This window comes from Mauremys mutica, chromosome 8 (assembly GCF_020497125.1).
Source record: "Mauremys mutica isolate MM-2020 ecotype Southern chromosome 8, ASM2049712v1, whole genome shotgun sequence".
NCBI lineage: Eukaryota > Metazoa > Chordata > Testudines > Geoemydidae > Mauremys > Mauremys mutica.
Window position 1 is genome coordinate 107,576,223 of NC_059079.1, and position 27,526 is coordinate 107,603,748.

The 27,526-nt window shown below is 46.1% G+C and overlaps 1 protein-coding gene across 20 annotated transcripts in view; it reads left to right on the forward strand.

The window, feature by feature from the left end:
• SGCD (sarcoglycan delta) overlaps positions 1-27,526 on the forward strand; it is a 477,745-nt gene that overhangs the window by 273,832 nt on the left and 176,387 nt on the right. For 19 of the 20 annotated variants that reach the window (XM_045026061.1, XM_045026053.1, XM_045026056.1 and 16 more), the window contains one exon: positions 17,987-18,172. In XM_045026061.1, coding sequence (XP_044881996.1) covers positions 17,987-18,172 — 186 coding nt within the window. Of the gene's footprint in view, positions 1-6,348; positions 6,477-17,986; positions 18,173-27,526 lie in introns of those variants that run through there. The other variant, XM_045026066.1, reaches the window with a different exon arrangement.

Here is a 27,526-nt window from a genome sequence, read left to right on the forward strand (position 1 = left end):
TCTACATTACCTCTGAATTTAAAGAGACCGGGCTCCGTCAATCCTAGACTTTTATCCTACATGAATTCATATATCAAGTATGAATAATTGTCACACATCTGTAACTAAGATCCAAGCCTGCAACTGCTTATGAAGACATTAAAACTAAGATAAAAATGTGTGAGAAATTACCTTTTCTCCTCATTCTCATATTTTGAAATAGTTAATGGATTAATACTTATGAATAGTCAGAGGATGGGAAAAAACTAGAGAGAGCTGAATTATCTAATTCCAAATTTAAAAATGCTGTGCTGATTTCTTCCTCCACCTCAGGTGCATACACATTGTAGCTCAGCTGGCAGGTGCTTTCTTTCTGATTTGTTGTGGTTTTTATATGAAAGCTTTTGGAATGTCTCAATGAGACATTGGAAACCTCACTCTTTGAAACTGTCAGAGCACGAGAGCTGTGTGTAGGGGGCAGGGTAGTGGTGGTGGTATGCAAATAGGTATTATCCATTAAGCTGAATTAATTGTGTACTTATATATCAATGGCAAGTATTGAAGAATGTGGTTTCAGCTACCACTGGATAACACTGTGAGCCTGACTACAGGTCAAGCTTAAATGCAACAAACTTTAAGTAAAAGTTTCCTATTTCCTTTCCCCTTTTACGAGTATTCTAAACCTGTTGTGTTCTGGTTCCAGCCAATTTTGTGCCTGATTTTGGCCTTACACTGAGGAACATTTTAATACACAAATGGTCCCATTGAAGACAAAGGTGCCACTTGTGGAGCAAGGTGCTACCCAGTATGAATAAGGGAGGCATAATCTTGCCTCCTATCAGTAACACACACTATTGTGGACCTTACCTGGATAACTTTAGTGCAGCAGCCAGAGCTTCTGTGAATTGCCAGGTAGCAAAGCTATGCCATAAAAAATGGAAATCCTGACGCATTTTGATCTCTGATTTCTAGGATGCTGGAGCTTTTATATTTATTTCTGATATTTCAAAGATCTCCAGTGTTCTTTGAGTCCTCCAAGCCCTGTCAGCACTGAGAAATAATGGTAGGTATGTAGATAATTATGTCAATATAATCTCAAGTTTATGCTTCACAGTTCATAGAGCTTAGGTAGCATTGGAGGCAACACAAAGGACGGCTCAATAATTATAAACCTAAGTGCCTGTAAGCCGCAGTACTGAGGCTTGAAAACATTTGAACATAATGTGTACAAATGAGAAGGGATGAAAACAACTCCGGCAAAATGGCTGGGCTCCAAGGATCTTTTTATGTGTTTCTTGATGACAAAATAGTTAGACGGAAACACAATTCACATTCAGATGCCCTTAAGTACCAATGAGGTTTGTGTGATGCCTCACAGCTTTCATGTCAATATTTATACACTTGGCCTACTAATTATACCATTGGAAAAAAAAAGAGAGGCAATATTAATGCCATCAACCCTCCATGTCTATACTTGCCATCATGCCATTAACGCAGAAAATATGCTATAATTAGGAATTATGGTGTGACAGACTGACCATATCCTGGACTAACCTTACAAAATTAAGATAAGCTTTACAGAATTATTGTATTTGGTTTAACATCTTTGGTGTCCAGTGTATTAAAAATGCAATTGCTTCTGTGTTATTGTAGGATTATCTATAACTTTTCTAGGGATTTGATTAATGTAAATGTTAGGAATTTGCAAGAACTGGGACAATATGTAGGAAGTGGGTTTCTTGGGAGGTGCTTGTAAGGCCTTTGGAAACTATGCTTTGTGGAGAGACTCATTGTCTGCTAATTATGTACTCCTGGCAACTTCAGATCAAAGATCCTGGAACTGTATAAAGGGTGGACTAAACTTTTCCTGTGTGTGCTAGTTCTCAACTGAGACTGTTATGAGCTTATGACCACAAAAGAAACCTCTTTGGGTGTATAGGAGACTTGCCTGCCAGAGCCCAGGCTGAAGACGGTTTGGGGGGAATTTCCAGTAAGCTTAGTAGTATGCGTGTAGGTTCTTTTATTGTTTTTAATGTTTTCTCTGTAGTGCTTATACCCTAAGAATAAATATAATGGCCTAGGAAGTGCTGTGTGGTAACTTATAACCACTGACTTTTACTCTGTTGTTAGTCTCTGAGGAGAAGGAAAGAGAAGCCTGCTTAGGCAGCCTGTCTTTTGCTGGGAAAATCACAGTATAGTCAAGGAACTGTGCAGCGTGGAGATATCCTGATCAGGAGGGAGCGCAACACGTGTCTCTAGAACATAAAAATGGCCACACTGGATCAGACCAAAGGTCCATCTAGCCCAGTATCCTGTCTTCCAACAGTGACCAATGCCAGGTGCCCAAGAGGGAATGAACAGAACAGGGAATCATCAAGTGATCCATCCTATCGCCCATTCCCCGCTTCTGGCAAACAGAGGCTAGGGACACCATCCCTGCCCATCCTGGCTAATAGCCATTGATGGACCTATCCTCCATGAACTTATCTAGTTTTTTTTGGAATCTTGTTATAGTCTTGGCCTTCACAACATCCTCTGGCAAGGAGTTCCACAGGTTGACTGTGCATTGTGTGAAAAAATACTTCCTTTTGTTTGTTTTAACCTGCTGCCTATTAATGTCATTTGGTGATCCCTAGTGCTTGTGTTATGAAAAGGAGTAAATAATGCTTCCTTATTTACTATTATATCAATATCCTCATTTAATATGAGGCACTCTAGTTCATCAATCTTATTATTTAGACTGCATTCTCTTTTTACTCCTGCAGCTCATTGCTTTGTTGATGTTTTGTTTTTAATCAGGGGGTGTTTATGGCTTTAAAAAATGTTTAGTGTATCTTCCCCCCACACACACACACTGCCTTGCAAAACTCCCGTTAGTTGTTCCTGTTCACTGGCTCCTCTGGTCGCTTTGGGGCTGGGGGAGTGTGGGGATGGGGCACAGGCTCTGGGAGGGAGTTTGGGGGCTGGGAGAGTGTGGGGATGGGGTGCAGGCTCTGGGAGGGAGTTTGGGGCCTGGGGGAGTGTGGGGATGGGGTGCAGGCTCTGGGAGGGAGTTTGGGGGCTGGGGGAGTGTGGGGATGGGGTGCAGGCTCTGGGAGGGTGTTTGGGGGCTGGGGGAATATGGGGATGGGGTGCAGGCTCTGGGAGGGAGTTTGGGAGTGGGGGAGTGTGGGGATGGAGTGCAGGCTCTGGGAGGGTGTTTGGGGGCAGGAAGGGGGTCTGTGTGGGGGTGCAGGCTCTGGGAGGGAGTTTGGGGCCTGGGGGAGTGTGGGGATGGGGTGCAGGCTCTGGGAGGGAGTTTGGGGGCTGGGGGAGTGTGGGGATGGCGTGCAGGCTCTGGGAGGGTGTTTGGGGGCTGGGGGAATATGGGGATGGGGCATAGGCTCTGGGGGGGAGTTTGGGAGTGGGGGAGTGTGGGGACGGAGTGCAGGCTCTGGGAGGGTGTTTGGGGGCAGGAAGGGGGTCTGTGTGGGGGTGCAGGCTCTGGGAGGGAGTTTGGGAGTGGGGGAGTGTAGGGATGGGGCATAGGCTCTGGGGAGGGAAGTTTGGGGGCTGGGGAGTTTGGGGACAGTGCAGGCTTTGGGAGGGTGTTTGGGGGCAGGAAGGGGGTCTGTGTGGGGGTACAGGCTCTGGGAGGGAGTTTGGGAGTGGGGGAGTGTGGGGATGGGGTGCAGGCTCTGGGAGGGAGTTTGGGTGCTGAGGGAGTGTGGGGACGGAGTGCAGGCTCTGGGAGGGTGTTTGGGGGCAGGAAGGGGGTCTGTGCGGGGGTGCAGGCTCTGGGACGGGGTCGGGGTGCAGCGCTTACCTGGGGCTCCAAAGCAAGGTGGGCCTCCACGCGCGTCTGCCCCCAGGCACTGCCCCCGGAGTGTCCCATTGGCCGCAGGGGTGCTTGGGGCGGGGGCAGTGCACGGAGGCCCTGCCCCTGGGCCGCAGAGGGGGGCCGCAGGCAGCCACTGGAACGAGCAGGGAGACATCACTCAGCTTTGCTGCGCTGCCGAGGCCCCTGAGGGGGGTGGCAAGTGCCTGGGGGTGGCAGGCGGGCCCAAGGGAGAGACCCAGCCCCAAAACTGCTGGAGCCCCGTGGGCCACACTGGGGAGGCTTGCGGGCCGGGAGTTCGAGACCTCTGTGCTAGAGCCTTGCTATTCACTGAGGCCCGGATCCAGCAAAGCACTTCAGCGCAGGCTTAAATTTAAGCACATAAGAAGTCCCATTGAAAGTTAGTCACCATGTTTAAGTATGTTGTTTACTGGGGGTCCGGGTGAGATAGGATAGAAGGCAAAGGAGTGGTTTAGTCTGGCAATCGCTTTTTCAAGTGCCTGATATTCCAGTATAACAAAATATCTACATTATCTGAATCTGCAGTTCATTTTATTCTATTTTAGTTTGTTTATGCTAACAGATACCTGGGGTTTTACAGCGGTGGTGGTGGTTTGTTGGCTGGAGGCCCTGAAAGAGGATATCATTGTGTCCATTGCAGAAAGTTATAGGAGACTCTCCTTTCGCTGGAATGATAGTGCTTCCTATTTTGGATTGAAGAGACTGTGATTCATACTCTATCAGGAGTTGAATCCTTACAAGCTGTGCAAATAAGAATAAAATGCTATTGCTATCGGTAACGCTTAGGACAGCTGTATCCCTTTTGCTCAGCTTAGTGTTGTGCAAGATCATGCAGACTGAAGGATTTTTTTCACTTTGGGCCAGAACCTGCTGGTCTTACTCATGCTAAGAGGCAAGTGGTGCCGTTGAAATCAGTGGGATTAAGGTACCGAGGGTTGCAGAATCTGTTCTATGTATGTAGACTGCACAGCGCATTTGAAAATACAATATCTGGTTTAAACTGCTTTGTTTGGAGAAGTTACTTAATGGGAATGTTGGAGCCAAATGATGCCATCTTGCAGAAAGTGACAGCATGGGCCCAGTCCCACTTCCACTCAAGACACTGGGAGCGGGCCCGGTTATTGTAACGTCAGCGGTCTTTTAAAGCACTGCGGACAGATGTGATCCTGCAGGTAACTCCCAGGGAGGTTTTGCAAGATCCTGCTTACAGGGTGTGAATGGCAGGTCTCCTTCCTGAATGATGAACAAGTCCTTACTGTGGACCTGATCCAAAGCCCACTGAAGTCAATGGACTTTCCATTGGCTGCAATGGGCGTTGGATCAGGCCGTATACAAACCTCTCACTTACGAGGTTTGTATACTTTTGACTCTTGACTGTGTTTAAGTCTCATATAAACACTCCAGCTGGACTAAGCGCCTCAGTAACTCACAGAAAAGAATAAACTGCTGAAACTGGTGTACATGGTTTTGAAAGAGAACGTGAAGGGAAAAAATATTACTCTCTCTCTTTAACTGTCTCTTTTCTGTATTGTTACCTTGACAACTCTGCTGCTGTTTTTCATCTTTGGTGGGACTTAACTGTGGTGAAAGAGGGGGACATCCATGTATGTTTCCACATCTACTCCAGCCTCCTTCACAGGCACGTGTCAATTCCAGGGCATCTAAAGCAACAGAAAGCCGTGTTCATTATGGTGACCTATGGTGTCATCTGGAAATTATTACAGATACTAAGAACTGGGACCCATTCTGATTAAAGGTACAACATTATGTTTTTTGTTTAAGCCAAGACCACAGTAATGTTAATTTCCTGGAAGAAGAGATTCAAAGTGCTTTAAATATTTTTCAGGGGTTAGCACAGCTCGAGAGCAGGGAGGAATTAAAGTGCTTGAAAAATAATTGTATTATTTTTGGTATAAGCAGCTATAGGAGTGTATGTCAAGATTAGGGTACAGCTCTGATGTGCTGAGCTGAGTCTAGAGGGGATAAAAATATCCTTTCTTTTCTTGCAAATGGAATTTCACTAGAGGCAGAGGCAAAGGTAAGGGGAATGTGGTGGTGAATTGAAATTTGAATCCCTATCTTACTTTGCTTTTATTAGGGCTGGAAAAGCTGCCTGCTAACCCAGGTCAGCCCTAGAGCGTTGATACTGGCAGAATGTTAAGAAACAGTAGAGATGTTAGCTGCAAAACCTACCACTCTCAAGAAAAGTTGGTGAAGAAAATGACTCTAACATTCAAATTTGTTGCCAAAATGGCTTGCTTTGTAGTTGCAAACACAAGATGTGCAGAACCACCCACCCCAGGCTCAGTGCAGGGGTGTGTCAGGGGGAAGGGTTCTTGCATGCAAAACACATGTGTTTTCAATTGATATCTGGAGCCAGACCAGTAGCTGTAACTTGGCCTGACAAAGCCTTATTGAAGTACAGACCGAGTGTAGTTTCAAAGCAGTTAGAAAAAGAACGGGAATGCTGTGCAGGAAATTCTTCAGGCATGGGCAGGGGCTTGGCTGCAATTCTGCTGGTGGAAAATCTGACAGGGGCAGCTTCTAAACACAGGCACGGGCTAGGCCTCGTGCTGTTCTGAAAGCAACACGGCATCTTCTTGTGTACCCCCAGCACACGCCACGATTGTATATTTTGCATCTGGGAACTGAATGAGAGGTAAGAGGGCTATTGTTCTTTCTCTGTACAATTGGTTTGATTTGCTGTTCTTTTGTTCTGGTGCAGGAGAAGCTGTTTCCTTTCAACAAATTGTTTAGAGAGGAAGAATTTGGGACTATGCGGTTGTGGCATGTTTGCTAAAGAATCCCACTAGTTTTGGGTTGGGTGGCAGTTTCTTTCTAACTTTTCTTTCACGCTAATCCTGCAGCCAATTCAGCTCTTGCCTCTGAGTGTGCAGATATTTGCAGACACACTGACCAAATGATTCCCAACTTTTTGTTTTTCTAACACAAGTCTGAGTGCAGCCAAAGAGCATTTTAAGGGCATCAGCATGTGTCTGTGTAGCAAAAATACAAGACAAAAAGTACTGTAGTCGAAATGCAGTCGGTGGATATTATACACAGCACATTGTCTGCAGTGGTAATAAATGCATATGTAAAGTAGCGTTTTTGATGGGCTTGGGGGGGTGTAGGGATTGGCTATTGCTAAGTGTTCCTGTTACGGATTCACCAAATAATATATCGAGATTGTTAGAACAGGAGGTAGTCCTATGCCAATCATCACTTTATGATTTTTCAGCAATTTTTTTTTCTCTTTTCCAACATTTGCTTCTGTGTTTGGTAGAGCACCAGCCGAATAAAGCACATTAGACAACACAAAACCCAGTCTAGGAGATTAGAACTAAGACTTTAATTTAACTTCTGTTTCTGTTCTAGTTGCACATTTTCTTAGGATTAAGCTTCTTTCCAAGAATAACTAAGACACATTAGTGACAAATAATTTCCCTGGTTAGCAGACTGCCAGATTTGTGCTTTACTCCCTCATCCTCTCCGTCGCAGCATTGAAGCTGGAGGCTTTCCTCTGCCGTGAGAGCATCTCCTTCTATGCAGCGTTAGTGTCTGGAAGTTAGGGGATGGCTTGTTTGCCAGGGCCAATGAAAATGTCAGAAGGGCAGGCTCTTTTCTAGCTTCAGCCTGCCTCGCCTCAGACACTCGCCGAGCTGACGTTTGATGTGCCGAGGATGCTTTTGAGCCAGGCTATGTGGGTAGGGTTAAGAAGAGAAGGTAAGATAGCGCTGCATTACCAAAAGGGACGGGGCAAACATGGGGCTGAGTCAACAGGAAAAGAGACGCAGAGCCTGCTCTTCCTGTTGGCCAGCAGGACCCAACACACAGTAGCCGAGTGGCCATTCCCTTTGGTGACCCACACCATTCTCAGTGACAAAATGAGCCGATCAAGCCCAGTGTGGGATTGGCCGGAGCCTCTCTCTGTGTCGCCAATGAGGGACTGCTTTGTAGGCTAAGCCAGAGCAAGGCTGAATAGTCAGGAACCTGTGGATAGACGCAGTGGTGTAAAGTAGATTTGTTCCTTGAATGAATTTTGGGCAGCATTGGTGCGGAGCCCTGGGGGGTGCATCGCACCATGAGAGAGCCAGTCTCACAGAGAGGTAACCAACACACCCATGTACCTCCCTAGCTTCAGAATGGGGCAGGGAGGGACAGATTTATGGGGGAGGTGTGGCAGCTTCCTCACTGGCTATACTGGCTGCTGCTGCTTCTTTCTTTGCTGGAGGCTGTCTGCAGACTCAGGCAGACGTTGGTGCGTAAGTTATATCCAGGTCACGTTTTCAAGATTTCCTTTGCCACCAGGAGGGCTTGAAACATATTTTGTAAAGTAAAACTCCTGCGGCATCTGAGGATAAAATATTGCATTTTCTGGAGAAGGTGACATCCCAGGATAGAAGGAAATGCAGCAAACTGTAGCTCCATTAGCAACAGCTGTGTCCAACATGGATTCTGGCGTAGCAGCTGGAGAGCAAAGATTCATGTGGCCTTGTTCAGATTTTCATTTGGTCCATTAGCAGCGAGATATTGGTTTAAAATAAAGGCTTGTGCAGTTCACTGAGCAAGGAGAGCACATCTTTAAAGGGTGGGGTCACCTGTAGTTACTATGGAAATTACATTAACACGCAAGATTTTAGAATAAGATGGCTGGAAGGGAGGAGGAGCTGGATTCCAGAGACTATCAAGAGATAAATCTGTGTTAAGTGAGTCCATTTACATCAAGAGTTTTCAAAATAGAGCTTGGGAGGCTTTGAAAATTTTTGAGGTATCAAAAAATATTCCTGTTCCGAATTGGGTCAAAGAGTCGGAATCTTGGAATTTTTGAAAAATTCCCTCCTCCACCACCCCCCACAAAAAAACCTCATGGTTTGAGTCATTCAAAAAGTTTCTTTTGATAATTTTGAAACCTGTTGTTTTGATTTTGACCATTTTAATTTTTTTAAACTTTTAAAAAATTCTAATAAGCTTAGTTTTTGAACCAAAAAGTAATTTTGAACAGACAGTATTCTTCATTCTGAAAATTTCAAAATGTTCTGTTTTGACAATTTCAAACGTTTTAAAATGTTTTTTTTCTGAGTCAACAAATTCATTGAAACTGACCTCCCATGAAAAGTTTTGGTTTTGACAAATTGGAATATTTTGACCCCCCCCCCCCCAAAAAAAAAGTTGTGACAAAAGATTCCTGACCAGTTTTATTTCAGAGGATTGTGGAGGAAGAGAGGTTAATGTACAAAGTAGATCAGAGATTAAGTTTTCTGACTGTGGAGACAGAAAGCAGATTAGTGATACCCTTACACTTGCCAGAATCAGGGTGGGTATTTGAAAGAGCATAATGTCCTTTGTTCACAGTGAAACTCACCGATAAGGGTTACTGAAAAAGAAAAAAAAGGTTCCCATAAGAATCAGTTCTTTCACCAAAGCACTCCATGCACCTCACAGTTATGTGTAAAAGCAGATGTCTGATGAGCAGAGAATGGACTAGACAGTGTTGTAGAAAACAGACATAGGAGTAAAATATCTTGGTATATATTTCACTCTTGTATCTGCTTCTTGTTGTTCAGGCTTTGTTAGGCAAGCTGGAGGCTGGAATTTATTGCTGCTTTCTAGATTCTTTGTGGAGGCGGCTTGTGCTGTGGTTTGTCCCAGGTATAAATAATGTATGTTAATTGGAATGGGTTTTGTAAATAGTTTTGGCTAATGATACTAATGGGTTAATGAGCTGAGGGGTGGGGAGCAGGTGAGAGGGAGAGTGTTTCATGGCTAGAGGGATACCATTGATAGAGAAAACATGGTTTCTTGGTAGCTCAAAACTGAACCAAATTCTGTTCTCAGCTGTGCTTAGGAAATTCACATTGCTTTGAACACCGTGGTGATGAGCACTATCTGAAAGCCTAGACCACATGTATTTAGGACAGAATTTGGTTTTAAAGCCTCCTCCCTCTGAATAGAACCTTTGGGGACAAGTGAAAACAGCTACATTATGGCCTGGTGTCTTAATGTAAAGTCCCAAAGAGGTCTTCATTGCACTCATAATAATGTTGGAGGTCCGAGTGCTCGGAGGGACCATGGGCATGGTATACCTTTTGCCAGTGCATAGTTCTGTTGTGGCGAAATGTACCAAATTCATCCGTTTAACTTCTTTGAGCAGCTTTGCTGGAATTACACCTGAGAGGCATTTGATCCAGAGTGTTTGGAACTGTATTTTTTTGTCTGTGTGAAAATCCATTAAAGGTTTGTGGGGAAAAGAGAACAGCTTTGAAACTGCTCTGGATCAAATGCCTCTCAGGTGTAATTCCAGCAAAGCTGCTCAAAGAAGTTAAACGGATGAATTTGGTACATTTCGCCACAACAGAACTATGCACTGTGTGCTCTCTTGGTCTCATGCCTTCTCTAGCACTCTCTCCTACCCCTTTATTTGTCCTCTTATTTCTTCTCATCCTGTCCCCTACTTTTCTCTCCCCATTCTCCCTCCCTCCTCTTTATATCCCCTGTGCCCGTCTCTCTCTTCCCTGTATAGTTGGCGTGCACCAACGTATGAGGACCGGACTCCTGTGCTCACTGCTTTTCTTGGGGCACCTGTTTCATTCACAGAGAGTGAAGCTGAATGTAGGTTAGGCTGAACAAGTGAACTTTATTAAACGCTGGGCATGGCTCCTTCCATGTGGCTGAGTTGCTTCCAGAGTCACTCCCCACATTCCCTATTCTGCTGGTGTCCTGCAATAACAATCACTCCAGCAAACACGGGCCCTCTGACTCCATTTCCGCTGATCATGGTACAGCACTTGCAGCTGTAGGAACTTAACGAAACCTGCACTTGTGCACAGTTTGCACTATTGCAGGTATCACCTGGGGAAAACAAGAAGGAAGTAGTTGTGTTTAGAAATGTAACCACACGCTCTCACACAGGTAAGGAATGTAGTTTGATGCCATAGTTTGCTCCCTTTGCAAGTTGCTTAAGACTTTCTTAGGTCAGACAATAAACTTCCTCTGACCATAAGAGTCATGCCTGGATGGGTCACTGTGTTTGAATGCAGCAGTGGCATAAAGGGGAAGGAGTGGAGGCCCAGTTTTTATACAATGCATGGCTGACCTGTGGAACTCACAAGATTTTTAAAAAAGGATTAGATGTTAATATGGGTGCTGCGGGTGTTTGTCCCTGCCTGCTGTATGGTTTGGAAATGGTGGATCATGCAGAGATGGAAGAAAAGAAGATACAGGTAGTAGCAAATAATATACTGAGGTGATTGGGAGGCAAGTGGAGGTTAAACAGAGCAGGCATGGGAGAAATTAGCAGGAAGATGAACTCGGGACTCTCAGTGATAGGCTGGAGAGCACACATTTAAGGTGAGTTGGACGTTTGAGAAGAATGGCCAGCAAAGAAAGCATGGGAGGAAAAGGATCAGAAGAAAGGACTAGAAGACTGTGGATATGATGGAAAGACTCTGCCAAGAGAAGTTTGAAGAGAAGAGGACTGGAACTCCAAGACCTATAAACCAGGGCCATGGGCGGGAAAAGGAATCGAGAAGTGAAAAAAAATGATTAGACATTTGTATAGACAATGAGAGTATCCATAGTTACATAAGACAGGTTGAGCTATAAAAGAGCTATAAATCCTCATGCTTCAGGATATAAACCCTCCATTAGTTATCTGGGGGTCAGAAAGGAACTTCCCCTATGGGCATTTATGCAATAATTATCTATTATGGGGATTTTTCCACCTTCCTCTGATAATGGTCTTTGGGATGGCAGTTCCTATGTCCCTGTGCCCAAGCCCGTTCTGTGAATCAGTAGAACAGCTGGGGATTAGAATTTAAAAGTTTCTTGATCAGTCCACTAGCTCATGCAAACTCAGGCAAATAAATAAATATTCTGCAAAAGTATTGAGCCATTTTTGTAGCTCCAGCCTCTGATTCATATGCATTTGTTTTGTGCAAACAAACAACTACCTGTAAGCTCAAATGGCTGTTTTGCCCACTTTGATCGTCGCAGGGAAACTGCAGGGACAAACGCTGCCTCTCTCAAATCCCATGGAGTTCCAGATCAGGAGCCCCTCTTGCAGATGAGTGTCTAAGAGGGTCAGCACCTTTTAGCACGGATTCTTGTGACGAGTTCCCCCCCGGGTGCCACTTCCAACTGGGATACCACTGAGCCCGCCTGCCCCACCAGCCGGGGTTCCCCTTACTCTGTGCTGCTGTGACAGGCTCTCGAGCCCCCTTCCAGCACCACACACAGGTAGAGACTCACCCAGCTGCAGCTCTATTCACACAGATGCTGAGATCAGCTCTGCATGGGAGAGCTCAATTAGGAATTGCCCAGCACTGAAGTGCACACCCCCTCTGGAGAGTAAACCCAAAATTGTATTGTCTTGCGCTGTGGAGAGAGAGAGAGGTACAGCTGTTTACACACACACACACACACACGTGTGCTGTAGAATGATGTCAGTATAGTAGATTAAAGCTTCGGCTGGGGTCTGACTGCATTGGCTAAGAAGAGAAGCTGCGTCTGCCTCAGTTCTTCACTTCAGCAAGCAGCTCTTTGCAGCTCCAAACAGATGAGTGGGTCAGTATCGGAGCGGGTCATTTCCAAGAACTCTGGTGACATTGCAGAGACAAAAGATGCAGGCCTCCCAACGGAGGCAGAACTCCCCTGCTCCCAGTGTATTTCCCTTCAGTTTGAAATCATTTTGGTGCAAAACATTAATCATTTAGATAAAAGAAACCCCCCCAGGCACAGGAATGGCATTGATTCCTCCTCTTGGGACTCACTCTGCTCTGAGTCCTGATTTAGCCAATACAGCTTTGCCCGCTTGTAAATCTGCGGGAAATCTGATGACACTGGTGTTTCCAGAGGAAATGTTGCTTATTAGATTATTTTTTTTAAAATCCTTCCCTGTAAAGATAAAACAACTCCTGTTCAATAAATTGATAATGCAGATATTGCAGCCTGAGCAAGACTAGCTCCAGCTGCATGAAACAGGAAATCAACAATCTGCTATTTCCACGCAAGCAGGGCTTGATAAAAGCGAGAAGCCGTGTGTGAGACTGTAACTAATGAGACATGGTGTGATTTATAGGAAGTGGTTTCTATTAATTTTTTTATTTGTGATCCCTTTCGGCCGAGTCTGCTTTCGGCGATCCTCAGCCCATAACAACTGTTACAAAGGCTTCTGCAGATACCGAGGCCTTGCTGCAAAAAGTTGCAGGGAGAAGTCTGTGTGGCACTGTCCCAGTGGCCTTTAAAGGTATGTCTATCCCCTGCTCCTGTGTGCATCCTCCCACTAGCTCTCAGCGAGCCAGCTAGGGTGACCAGATGTCCCGATTGTATAGGGACAGTCCCGATATTTGGGGCTTTTTCTTATATAGGTTCCTATTACCCCTCACCCCCTGTCCCGATTTTTCACACTTACTGTCTGGTCACCCTAGAGCCAGCAGAAGTATAAATAGAGATGAGAGCTGACATGAGCTGCAGGGTCACACCTCTAGATTGTAGTGTAAACTTAGCCTGAGAAGCAAATAAAGCTGTCTCCTTCTGGGCCTGATCTTCAGCCCATTGAGTCAGAGGAAAAGCTCCCATGGCTTCAATGGACTTTAGAGCAGGCCCTGTGTGTGGTATCCGGTATAAGGAGTCTCTAGGGTATACAGCTAATATTGGGGGTGAGGCAGCCGGGGGCAAAACCGGAAAGTTGTAAAGGGCAACCTCTGCAGTTCTGGATTTTGAGCAGGGTTGCAAGTGTGGCAGCGACTGTCTGATACTCCACGCAAGTGTCTTGAAACCCAGCGTGTGGAAAGGTGGGACGCTTTAATGCTGATGTATTCAGTGGCTATGTTACTTCTCTGTTTTTACCACTTCTGTTAGAATATAACTTTTTCACACGCTAACGTACAGTCAAACACTAGGCATGTCTATCCTGTCTTGAAACAAAAACCTAAAAGCTCAACAAATAACCCCTCCTCTGAATTTTCCTTTACAAACCAGTATTATGTAGTTCTAAAGAAAGAATCCTTGCAAAACAAAACACTCTTTCCAGATAATACTCTCTTCGTGGTGCTTAGTTTGCTGCTTCATGTTTAAGTTGGGAGAAATTGCCAAGATGTAAACTATAACTAGCATATTTTTCTCTCACACATAGAGTAGAATATTGATAGCAGATGCTTCTTGCTTCTTTTGCAGTTGCCTTGCAAAGCTTTTCATTCTACTCATTTGTTTAATATCCCTCAGCACTGTAAGTCCATCAGTTTTTCTTGTCCTCTAGATAATGGACAGTCTGAGCATTTTCTTTCATTGTCAGTGCAGTACGTTCCTTCTCTATGAATCCTATGTTATATTCTTGTTATAAACGTAGGGTGGCCTCATATATGCTGCAGTACCGTACATGATACATCACTGTTCAGAAGAGAGCTGCACAAAATGTTTGATGTGAACCACAGAAATACTCACAATCAGCCTGTTTCTGTGGCTATCTGCTGTTCCCATAGAAATCTTTTGGTGACTGCACGTTTACCAAAGTTGGACATGACATTTTCCCCACTCTCTGAATCACAGGGAGAGGAAAAAAAAGAGGAAACTTTTTTGCGATGTACATAGAGTTTGAAGTCACATGTTGAAGTCAGATGATACTTGTATTTGGTTCATTGACTGGCTGAGCCTGCAGCATGATTCAGTAGATTAGAGAGACAGTTCAGTCTTTCCAAGGGCGAGGTTGCGTTTAGTGTGTGCTTTCCAGGATACCCTGCGTAGGGTTGCCAGCTTTCTATTTGCACAAAACCGAACACCCCTGCCCTGCCCTGTCCCTCCGCTGAGGCCCCGCTCACTCCATCCCTGCTCCCTCTGTCACTTGCTCTCCCCACCCTCCGTCACTCGCTCATTTTCACTGGGCTGGCTCAGGGAGTGGGAGCGCGGGAGGGGGTGCGGGCTCTGGGGAGGGGCCAGGGATGAGGAGTTTGGGGTGCAGTAGGGGTCTCCAGGCTCGGGGGTGGAGCCGAGGGGTTTGGAGTATGTGAGGGGGCTCTGGGCTGAGGCAGGGGTGTGGGGTGTGGGCGGAGGTACGGGCTCTGGGCTGGGGGTGCGGGTTCTGGGGTGGGGCCAGAAATGAGGGGTTCAGGGTGCTGGAGGGGGCTCCAGGCTGGGGCAGGAGGTTGGGGTGCAGGGAGGGGGGTGAGGGCTCTGATGTGGGGCTGGGGATGAGGGGTTTGGGGTGCAGGAGGGGGCTCCTCACACTATATTTAAGTGTATTCTTGCAAGGGAAATCCCAGGCCCTTTGTCTCTGGGTTTATCTCTGGAGACATAGATTCCAATTTCTGGATTGCTTTTAGATATCCCTGCTTGGGAATGGCTATTTTTACTGACTGACATTTCTGTGCCTCACATGATTCTAGGCTTAGTTTTGCAAGGAAATACAGTCCCTCGTGTCTGAAAGATAGTAAACTCAATCTTGCCGCTGAGCAGGGCTCAAAAGTAGGCAGAGGAGATTGTACTGTGGACTCTTGTGATAGTTGGTGTCTTACATAAAGCCCCACCTCCTGGAGTCATGTTATTACTTGAGACTCAGCTCTCTCTTCTTTTTTTTTTTTTTAAGCAAATGTCTAGCCCTCCAGGTTATGGAGAAAAGTTTGAAAATGTGACCCAAGTGTACTCTCAGCTTAAAAACTAGAAGTCAAATAAACACCTCCCCCACTCCCCACCAACATTTATTATTTTCAAAATCTTGTGATTTTTAAACCAATCTCACATTTTGGGGGGCCTGACTTGTGAATTTTGAATGCATGAGTTGGCAGTACAGACACAAAGCCACCTTACCAGAGCCAGGGGCTGAACCTGTCATTGGTATGAATTGGAGGGGCACAAAATGGATGAGTAGAGTGACTCAGAACCCAGGTGTGAGGTGTAGTGAAGGAGGAGGGAACGCCTGCTGACCCCTCACTCTGTGAATGAAAAGCTCCCCTTTAGCCGTCCTGTTTCCCATCTCAGCACAAAGGTTGGCACACAGGCCAGAGAGTGGTAGTGATTCCTAAGCTAGACGCTTTCAGACTGCCTCCTAGAATTGCCATCACCTGTGTCCTGTGCTGTGGCGGATAGCACAAAATGGCCAAAGAGCTCCAACATTAGAGCAATGAGTTGTTTCGTTGCCAAAGATGCAACATGAACTTCAGCCCTGAAGCAAATGGAGTTACACGAAGGAGGAATTTGCCCCACAGAGACTCATGGTGGGCTCTGCACCAGTATCTCCCGAGGACTATGCCTTAATAGCACAGTCTGGCCCAGGGAATACACAAGCTCTGAGCAAAACTCCTCCTAAAAGCCAGCAAATACTCTAATAGTGGTAATAAAGGTGTTGCTACCAAATGACTTCTCATTTCCATTAGGTTTTTGTTCTCACCATCTTGTATGGAGGAGGACGTATGTCACTTCATCCTCTGTTGCAACTTTTGTAATTCATGTAAAACAAAGACTGATGGAAAATGTAGCGAGCAAGGAGGCAGTGGCCTTGAGTCTGTAGCTCCAGAGAGCTCCCAGTAACCTCTTAATCTGTCTCTAGCAGGCTAATTGCAAAACATTCAGCAAACTACTTGATGATAGGAATTTTCTGTTATCCAGGGATGGTTATAATTCTTAGTCCTGCCTCAGTGCAGGGGAACGGACCTGATGAGGTCCCTTCCATTCCAATATTTTCATGATTCTTTGATCTTCGGCTTGTCCCTTCAGGCCTGCAAACGTAAGAAGCAGTTCCCTGGGGAAATCCTATGAAATTGTTGCAAAATGAGTCGGGAACCTTTTATACAGCAGTAGTTTAGTTCAGCAGGTAGTGCTCACACCGTGGTTGGGATGTTAAGGGCCAGATTGTGACAACCATTATATTGGGTGCACAGGGGAGAAGGGGTGTACAAGGAGTGTTGCACGCGCACACACTCACAAGCTTTCTCTTACACCCGAAGGGCTGTGCCAGCGCCTCGTCCAACCCCGGTGATTTGGAAGCGCAGAAGTGGCTCCTTCTTCTCTTGGGAGCAAGATGCCAGAAAAAGGGTGCAAAGAGGCACAGGAAGCCAGCATGTTGGAGTGGACAATGACTAATGCAACATGCCTACCCCCTCTGTGCCCAGGAAAGCACCAAAAGAGATCATGCCTCAGGCAAACGTAAACTCCTTGGTGCTCCAGCTGAAGGGGTGCAGCTCTGCATGGTTCCCTGCTCAGGACTATGGCATATATGCTACAGTCTATTCCTGTGACCAAAATTGTGCACCCCTTACGAATGGGAGCCTTTACTCATGCTAGAAGTCTCACTGAAATCCAGGGGAGAGTTCGCATGAGTAAGAAACTACGGGTTGCGCAACCAGGCTCTTGTTGGTGGAATCAAAAAAAATCTGTACATTTTGCAGGAACACCACAGAGCTGGTGTTTGGAGACACATTAGTAACTACACCTACTTCCTTTCCTCTCTCTCTCTCTCTCCTCTTTTACCTCCAAGACCCTTGCATGGCTTTCCCAGTGCGCTGCCACAAACATGCAGTGCCTCCCTGTTCAGCAAAGCAAGTGTAAGTGGCAGAGCCAGCAATAACAGAAACCTCCGTTCGGTGTAAATCTTTCAGCGGTAATTTGATTTGGGATGCGCAGCTGGAGAACTTCACATTTTAAGTTTCCCTGGGGCAGGGGGTAGGGATGAGGAGGGAGAAATAAAGATGCCAAACTCCTCCCCACTTCTCCTTTTTCTTGGCCACCAAGAATAATTCTATTTGAGGTGATTTTTTTTTAATGAAAGCCTCTGAGAAGTAATATTGCGTCTTCAAACCAAACTGCTGAACTCAACTTCTTTTGCCAAGCGCATGCAAAAATTTTACTCTCCGGATTTTGAGAGGGCCCGGAGTGCCTGCCTTGCAAAAACCGGAGCTGCTGAGAGAGTCACTGGAGAGTGGTCTCTACGGGAAGCCCTTACACAGTGCGTGCGCTTCTATAAAAACTGTATTATGATGTATATAAAATGAGCTGTGAGAGGAACAACACAGAAACAAGCCACAGGGAGAGGCACTGTCCAGCTGGTAATTTCTGAATTTAAAAATGCTCTAATCAGCATAGATCCATGTTCCAAGACAAGTCATTCTCACAAGCCATTTCTCACCATCTGATTCGTCCTGCAGCGTAACGGTCATGCTTATTTTTCTGTGCTTGTTTCAGATGCCTCAGGAACAGTACGCACACAGGAGTGCCATGCAGAGCTCAGAAGGCCCGCAGGTATACAAAGTGGGGATTTACGGCTGGAGGAAGAGATGCCTCTATTTCTTTGTGCTACTCCTAATGATTTTAATCCTGGTGAACCTTGCCATGACCATCTGGATTCTCAAGGTTATGAATTTCACAATTGTAAGTAGGGGTTTTCAAAACGGGGGGTGAATCCTGGGGGAGGCCGATTAAATTTCCTTCAGGCATCATTTAAGATACAGCTTCATGGTGTTTGGGTTCCCAGATATTATGGGCCAAGTGTGAAGATCTTCAATAATCTATTTAATCTCCTGGAGAAGGATTCTCAAGGCTGGATGCAGTTTTATCAAGCCTAGGCATTCAAAAATCATGCGTTAGCTTCCCCCAAATAATGAAATTGGCTGAAAAGTCATATTTGAAAACATGCTCAATTTGGCATGTTTTTTTTACTATTTGTCTCTGTTTTTGAGCCTTTTTGCTTTACATTTTTCAGCTTTCCTTCATGAGAGCTAGAAGCTTTTTAAAAAAATTAAAGATGCGATTCTAACGTAATGTCATGTCTCCAGAAACTGAGGCTTTATGAAAAACACCCAAAAAATTGTGTAACTTCTGATAAAATCATAAGAGCTGGTCACATTGCGAGTCTCGTTTAGATGAAAATTAGCAGAGCGTAGTCTGTCCTCTGGATGCAGGAGTGTCCATCTGGTTCTCCTGTTAATACTTCAAGCCGGAATTACCTGCTGACCGGGACCCAGATACAGGGCCCAATCCAACTCCCACCAAGTTCAATGGATAAACTCCTGTCAAACCTAATGGGAGATAGACTACACAGGAATCAATTTCAGCCTCTGGAGCCAATTCTATTTACACTCTTTTGTGAGGAGTTAAATTGTGCATAGACCTTTAGTTGGTCCTCCGCCCGGGAGTGAGTTTCACCTGTAGTACACATGGAGATAAACTAAAAGTCAGCGTACAGTGAAACATCGCCCCATGACACACCAAATCCACATCTCGGGAAGTTCTGCTATAAAGCCACTCACCAGACTCCAGTTTGTAAGCGAGCTGAGCAGAGTAATAACAATAGGATTACGTCTTGAGGAAGGGAGAACTTTGTCAAGCTGGTCAGGTGGAAATTGCTTAGGAGCATCAGGGTCTTTAGACGGCGCTAACTTTGAAAATGTAACCACACAGCTATCTCCTGAGAGAGCTGTAAGATCAGATTCCACCTGGTCAGTTTCTTAGATCTGTGGAGCCTGATGTGATTAGCACTTTTGAAGCATCCCATCTTTGTTTTTCCCCCTTTTCTTCACTTGATTCAGTCCAAGCTCTGATCAGACCTAACCTACGTTATCTCTTTGACAGTCAGAAGAGGTTGAGTAAATTTATTGTATCCAACAGACTAACTACTCTGCCATTTATCAGAGGGGTCGCCGTGTTAGTCTCGATCTGTAAAAAGCGACAGAGTCCTGTGGCACCTTCTGTTAGTCTATAAGGTGCCACAGGACTCTGTCGCTTTTTACTATGCCATTATAATTTGTGGCGCTCTAACAATTGTACTTTCAAGATGTACAGTAAATGGCAATGCAGTTGTACTGCATGTGTGCTTTGGGAGGAAAACCTTTTAAAGCAGTAATCTAGAAGAAATTAGCTATTACCCATAGTTAACTAAGGGCTGAGCGAAAATTAGTAATGATTAAAGCTTTACCAAACCAGTTATTTACTTTGATGGGATTAGTGCCCTTATTAAGTAAAACTTGTGTGTTCTTAACAGTAATACATTTTAGAAAATAGCTGCTGGGGCATGAATATTGCTGCAGTGTTGGAAAACTGCTCTTTTCCCAGCTATTAATACCTGGTTGTAAGCCAGTGTTCTAACTCACCAGCTTATGCACCAAAGAACACTCGCCAGCCACTGGATTTCAGTCCCGTTTTCTTCAGAGACTCAGCTTTATTTCTGCAAAATAACATACGTTCAACACATCAATCGTATCCTTCTTCCCTGGCCAAGGTCTTCTGCAGGGGCCTATCTATGCCCTACAGGACTATGTCCCTGTGAATCCAGGCGAGCCTCTACTTCCTTCTTGATTGTACTCTGCTTGAGTGATATGTAAACTGGGTTCTTCCTCCTGACCCAGGGACTCTTGCAGGAGCCTGCCTGGCAGTGCCTGCAGCTGTTCAGCTCAACTGCGCTACTTGCTGGCTTATATGAAGAAGAGATGATCTTCAAGCGATCACCTGATCCCTGGCCTTAAAGCATCCGCTAATTGGTCACAGATAAGGCTGGGCCCAATTCCCCAGTCTGAGACTGGTTTTGTACCAGTCCCAGGGTAAAATAGATTCCAATGGGTATTTAATTAATTCATTTTCATAACGTGTAAGTTTAGTAGGCAGTGAACAGTTTGTGGTGATAATAATTCAGGCTATAAATCCTGAAGCCTGAAAGGGGATCTGTTCTGTAGGGATTTGTAAAACCTATGCTCAGGTATAAGCCAATAAGTTTGAATCACGTCGTGAAATGAAATGCACATATACATATACACCAATGTCCAAACTGTGTCACAGACACAGAGCCACAAAACCCAGGCGAAGTCTGTGTTTCAGTGGGCACAGTACTTCCAATTTTTACTTTTGTTCCCAAGCACTGCAATCCCTTATAGGTGTGTGTGACTCAGAGTGACTGAATCAGTCCCCGAGGAAAGAGTTCAGTACTGTTAGGTATCCGTGCAGAATCAGTTCTGTTACCCAGCTGTCCGAGATGGTCCAGAAACACACATTTTTAGAATGCTTCCCCCTTACCCCCACACTCTTTTCCTCCTGATCTCTGAATGGGTGGGGCCAGTGAGTCATGTTTCATGTGCCAAGTGCTGGGTAATAACATGAAAAGATTCCATTTTTATTCAATTAAACTGGTTCACTATTGAATCAATTATGTATGGAACTGCTCAAACTGCAGTTTAACCCCCCGCCCCCCCCCCACTTCCCTTGTCATATGCATGAAGCGCAGAATTCCTGGTGTCTTTTCCAGACATTTCCCTCCTGCAACCCATGATCTTCCCTCCAAGTTCCATGAAGGTTGCTACAAGTCAGGAAGTGTGTTTTAGAGATGGAGGAGGTTTGAAGTCCTGCCTGGATCTTTCTCCTCTGGTGTACTTGTTCCAGGTCTCTCCGCTGAATGCAGAATGATAATGACATGTCTGGAATTGCCAAAAGGACTGTGTGCTTCTGTTGTAAAGACAAAACTCTTTGTTGAAGGAGATTTGTCATCTGCAGCAAAAGGAAGAAGCACTGCTGAGTGGGGAGGAGGTTTTTTGGCCTTTGGCTGGTAGGCAGTGAATGAGGATATCGATCTGAGAGAGGTTGGCCCCTGAGAAAGACATTGCTGTGGCAGAAGCTTTTAACGCTGCAGAGGAATTCTCAGAGTTTCCATTAAGGAGAACTTAATCCTCCTGCCTGCAAGCTCATTTGATAGGTGTTGGTGTCCCCAAGCCGAGGCAGACTTCCACGGTGAGCAGCTCTTGCTCCAGTCTGGAGCTGGTGAGAAGCACCTATGGGAGAGGATAGCTGAACCTGACGGTGATGAGGCATTAAAGCAGCTGGCATGGCTGTCCCTGCTGGCTTGGTAGGGACCTGGCAGATTCACGTGGATGGGTTGCTGAGGGAAGTTCTGGCTCTGCTTGGTGTTGTCCTTACGCTGGAACAGAGAGAGGCAGGTGAAGCCAAGGAGACAGCACTGAAAACAGACAAGGCACAAACAGACATGGTAGATCAAGGCTCTGCACCACTGCCTTGCAGCGCATTACAAGCTGTGTGTGTCTGAGGGCAGAGCTGCATCTGAGTTGCCCCTGATGGGAAGTCGTCCTTTTCAGAAAACCCCTTTAAGGACCCCTGCATTAAAGAAATTTAGGGTCAATTTTAATTTTTAAATAATGAATGGAGTAAAATTCTCCAGCTAATGGCTGGAGATAGGCAAAAGCCTTAATTTCCCCCTGCTCTGGTGCAAGGAGGTGAGGGTCATTCTAGGGAGGCAAAACAATTTTGGCAGGACGTTAGCCACAGCACCTGACAGGTCTGAGCTACCTGCAGCAAGGAAGGACATCCCTTTGGCAGGCTGCCAGCCCTTCCAGAAGTAGGAGAAAGTTCTTCTTCGAGTGCTTGCTCATGTCGATTCCATTCTAGGTGTGCGCGCCGAGGTACGCCGTTTTGCCTTAGCAGTATCGTGTCAGGCTTGCTCTGGCGCCCTCTGGAGTCCCGTGTTCATGCGCCGGTATATGAGGTGCTGCTGGCCCTCTCAGTTCCTTCTTACCGTCCGTGATGTTTGGTCGGAGTGCCTTCCTCTTGCTTTGCAAGTGTGATAGTGGTTCTGTTGCCTATTGGTGATTCTCTTGTATATAGTTGATAGTTAATAATTAAGTGTTAAGTGTAAGAAGTTAAGTTAGTTTGTTGGAGTCCCAGCAGGGACTTTGCCCTCGGGCGGGGCATGCCGGTCCCCAGGCTTCAAACTGTGCTACACTTGCGGTAAGCCGATGTCAGTTAGCGATGGTCTAGACAGTATTTGGTCCTGCCATGAGGGCAGGGGACTGGACTCGATGACCTCTCGAGGTCCCTTCCGGTCCTAGAATCTATGAACCTCACAGCAGTTGCCTAAAGTGTTTGGGGGAGTCGCACACAAAAGAAAAGTGCAAAATCTGCAAGAACTTCAGGCCAAGGACGCAGAAGGCATGGGACATTCGCCTACGAGCCCTCCTCATGGAGGTCACACTTTGTCCCCTGTCCTCTTCCCACCCCCCAGCTCGCCCCATAAAGCTCCAGTGAGTTGACCTCCACAGGAGGTCCTTGCAATACAAGGGCACATTATATCCAGTAGGTGTGCTCATTGCCTGTTAGTAAGCACAGCAAACCTTCTGCTGCGGAAACCTCAGGAGTGTAATGAATGCTGATAATGGAGACTGGGGAACGGAGGAGGAAAGGACAGCGTTGGGGGCGGGGAACCCTTCCCAAAGCAGAGCTGTTCTTATGGAGATAACCATAGGCACCGACTTCTCCTGGCGCCGGTAGGTGCACGCCCCCTCCCGCCCCTGCCCCATCCCCATCCCCATCCCAACCCCTTCCCCAAAGTCTCTGCCCCCCTCCCTGCCCCTATTGGACTCCTTCCCCGAATCCCTGCCTCGGCCCCGCCGCATTCCCTCTCCTCCCCCTTCCTCCCACAGCTTGTTATGCTGCAAAACAGCTGTTTCACAGCGGCAAGCACTGAGAGGAGAAGCGGGGATGCAGTGCGCTCAGGGGAGGAGGTGAAGGTGAGCTGTAGTGGGGCAGGGAGCTGCCGGTGGGTGCAGAGCACCCACCAATTTTTCCCCGTGGATGTTCCAGCCCCAGAGTCAGCGCCTATGGAGATAAGTCTTCTCCATTTGCACCAAATCAAGTGGAATACCTTTGCACCTCTTTAATTCCACCCTACTCGTTTTCCACCATTCAGGCTTGCGGAGGCATTCTTCCCAGTGCAGCCCTTTATCAAATCAGAGTCTTAGCTGCGGGACATTTGGACACCAGTGCTATTGAATGACGAATGCCTAACTCATGTAATTTGGTATTTCGTAAGGTTAAATGTTTGAAGGTTTAAAACAGAAACGAAGTATCTGCGCTTCTCTTTTTGCAGACTGATTTAAGCAGCCTTGCCTTGCATCTGGGGAAGTCATTCACGCCTGTGTGTAGGATTTGACACCCAGTTTGCACAGCAATGAATGGCTGCACAAGATGCAAAGCAGAGGATAATCAGACCCATGGTGTCCAGTGGGCACGTATTCTTATGCCTGTGCAGAGCCTCATGATGTCAGTGGGATCGGCAAAGATTCATTCTTGGAGCTCCAATTGCAGGATTGTAGCGCAAGTTCCTAATTGTCTTCCTATTTGAGTTCCGCTTTTCATAATGTCTAATAAGGTAGTTCTTTAGCAATGGACCTTGCTGGTAACTACCTTTTAACGAATACACACATACCTATGTACATATATGCTTGGTAGTTAGATGCTAAGGACCTGTGTTTTGACAATTACTGTAATCAATTTAGACCATCTTTAAATAGTGTTCTGTTGTATAGATTTTCAAATATAACAATAAAAGATGTACTTATTTAAGCACACAAGAAAACAGGTTCCTAATTTCAAATAACATGAGGCCAGGTAGGCTCATAGAATGAGGAATGACAAACCATTGGCCACCCTCCACAAAGCTAGAATCAGATGCCTTTTATTGCAAAGAATGTAACAGTTTAAAACATTTCCCATGGGACCCATCTGTGGGGACTCTTGGATAACAGCAAGACAGCTAAATAGTGTTGATAAGAGAATAATGGCCAATAAGCTTCATTAAATGCCAAATGCCAAACTGCACTTCTGCTCATAAAGCTAATCAGGATTGGCTCACTGCTTGCTTATTTCCCCCCTGTTCTCCTATTCGCTATAGCTGCAGTCAGTTATTTCATCCTATTTGTAGATTGTAAGCTCTGAGGTTAGGGGCTGTCTTGTCATAGTTGTGTACAGTGTCTAGTGGCCCTGATCCCTGATTGAGGCCTCTAGACATTATCGTAATACATGTATTTGTTCCTAAGTCATCTTGCAAGATGAAATTCCTGCAAAGTGCAGATCCTATAAAATCATTTACAAGGAAACTATTTTGTAACTTCCAAGTTCCGCTGGCCCTTCAAATCCGCACCACAGGGTCAAGCCAGTGTCTCCTTCCAAACGCATGTGTGCCAGCATCTCTCATTCACACGGGTAGGAGAACCCAAATATAGGGAGATTAGGTTCCCCAGCCACGTTAACGCTCCATCCACACCCTGCCTCCATTTCCCCCGGCACAGGAGGGTGTGACTTTGTCACATGCAAAGAGCAGAGAGGGAGTTCGAGTGTTGTGTGGAGATTTCTGCAAGTCCAGGCTGACCTGATTTCTGCAAATCCATACCTGCCATGTTACATTCTGTGTTCTTCACCTTCTGGGAAATGGAACATAGGAATTACCAGACTGCATCAGACCAGTGGTCCATCTAGTCCCATAGCCTATCTCCAACAGCGACTAGAATCCTGCTGTAGGAAATTGAAGTAATCTGCCCATACAAAAGATTCTTGCTAACCCCTATTGCTAACCCCTGTCAGTCAGAGATTTACCCTAATCGTAGCCCACAGAAACTCCCCATTCTCCTTCCTGTGCCACTCAAGGATTTATAGGATTTGGAGTCTTTAATTCCAGCGTCTGGCATTTCTTAAAGTTAAACATTGCAGAGGAACAGACCAATGCCTGTGTTATGTTTTTTGTTTAAATAAATGAAGTCTCATTTAAAGCTGAAAATGTGTATTTAAATATTGCAAGTGAATTGTTAACAACATTGTAACGGGTTGGACTCACCCCTGCGGCGCCTCCTGCTGGTGACGCCGGGAATTAGCTCAGTTCCAGTCCAGAGCGCCCTCTGCAGGCTGGTGATCCACCTGTCTTCAGGCCCCCCGTGTCCCTCCCTGGACCCGGTGCCCTCTTACATGGGGTGCTGCCCCCTGCAGTAACCCCTTTCTCTCTGGGTCTCCCCTCCTTGGGGAACCCTCACCCTCTATCCCCACCTTGCCTCAGTATTTGGCTACTGCCAGTCATTGTCTAGCCCCACACTCTGGGGCAGGCTGCAGTATCAGCCACTCATCACTGGCAAGGAGGGTTTGGACCTGCTGCCTTGGCCTACCCCTGGGCTGCCCTCTGCAACCCCCAGTACCTGTTGGCCCACTGCTAGGCCGCAGCCTGGGGCTTTCTAGGCTGGAGCTCCCCAGCTCCTCAGCCTGTCCCCAGCCCTGCTTCACTCAGGTATCCAGTCTCAAGCTCCCTGCAGCTAGGCCCTTCTCTCTCTGAAGACAGAAAGAGACTGTCTGGGCCGCTGGCCTCCCTGGCCTTTTATAGGGGCCAGCTGTGGCTCAGTTTGGGGTGTGGCCCCAGCTGCAGCCACTTCCCCAATCAGCCCAGCCTAGAGCAGCAGCTCTCAAGCCCTGCCAGGCTGCTTTTTAAACCCCTCAGGGCAGGAGCAAGGGTTCACCCTGCTACAAACATAAAGAGGCTAAATGTTGCTGCTGTATGCGGTATAAAGGCTGAGTAGTGATACTATCCTGATTTCTTTATTAAAAGACCATAAGAAAAAAAGAGCTTTGTAAAGTTGGTTATAAAGAGTTATTTTAATACAATTAGTCCCCCTGGTGTGTAAAGTACCTGCCACATTTTAATTACATGAAAACAGTAGAGTAATAACACAGCAGTGAAGATGGATTAGAGTTAGGAGAACTCATCTCAGCTAATAGGCGGGCTTCTCTTACTAATGGTTTAAAGTAATAGGGTTTGTTTTAATTATTTTTTTCATTAAAAATTTCTTCTGAATAAAATGTGATCCTACAGTCTGGGCTCCCTTGTCGCTGGTTTCTCTGGGGTCTCCCTGGAGGTGAGGGAAGATATTTTGCTCTGCCAGCATTAGAAGTAAAAATACTCAGCCTTGCGGCTTCAAGTTCTCCTCTATATTTTACAGCTACTGTAATCAATCAGCTGAAAGTGGTTAGGTTTGGAATTAGATTTAAAGTTGCATCAGCTTTATTGCTGCAGGGGCCACGTTTCTCCCTCTCTCACAAAAATTGTACATTTTCCCCCCTCTTAATTCGTTTTGTTCCTTTTATAAGATGAGTAATACATTTTTTGAGATTTTCTACTCCACTCAGGCACTTTGTATATTTCACCTTGTTCCAAGTTCACCTCTCTCCAAGTTCTACAGAACTGCTTCTCTCGATGTAAAGGCCCTAATCTTTATCAGGCTCCAGCCGCGACTGCAATGCAATGCATGGTTCTCTCGTGCAGTGGTTCTCACTCCAGGGCGGCAGCGTCCGAGCTGTGGCCCCCGCTTCCCCCACCCAGGGCAGTGGGGCTCAGTCTCCACCCTCCTCCCGGGGTCATGCTGTAACTTTGTTGTCAGAAGGGGGTTGTGGTGCGGTGACGTTTGCGAGCCCTTGCTCCAGTGCTAGACAACAAAAGAGTCCATGGCTGAAAGCCGGACCCCATTGAAGTCAATGAGCGTTTTGTCAGGATTTCACCCCATGGATTTTTCCTCGGAATTCTGCACACCAAGTTTTCATTTATGCCCTGGTAGAATGAAAAATGATTCCCGCCCCCCCCCCCCATTATCAGAGATCAAATCTCCTTGTACCCCATATGAAATAGAGGCTTTTTAAGGGTAAATCCAATACTTGTTAGCCTCTAGTCATTTGGTATCTGGTGTAGTAGGGGATTTGAGTGCACATTTTTGTTAGTAGCTCAACCTTTTCACTACGAAGTTTCTGCCATCCCCTGGGGTGTATACCATCCAGTCGTGAGGACCTGCTGCTCTTCAATTCATCTGTTTCATTTGGCACCTCAATCTCTGACATTGCATCATCTTTATTACCAAAAAAGCCCGTCTTCTGGGATTCACATCTCCCCAACTTCCTCTCTTGTGACGATTACTGCAAAGA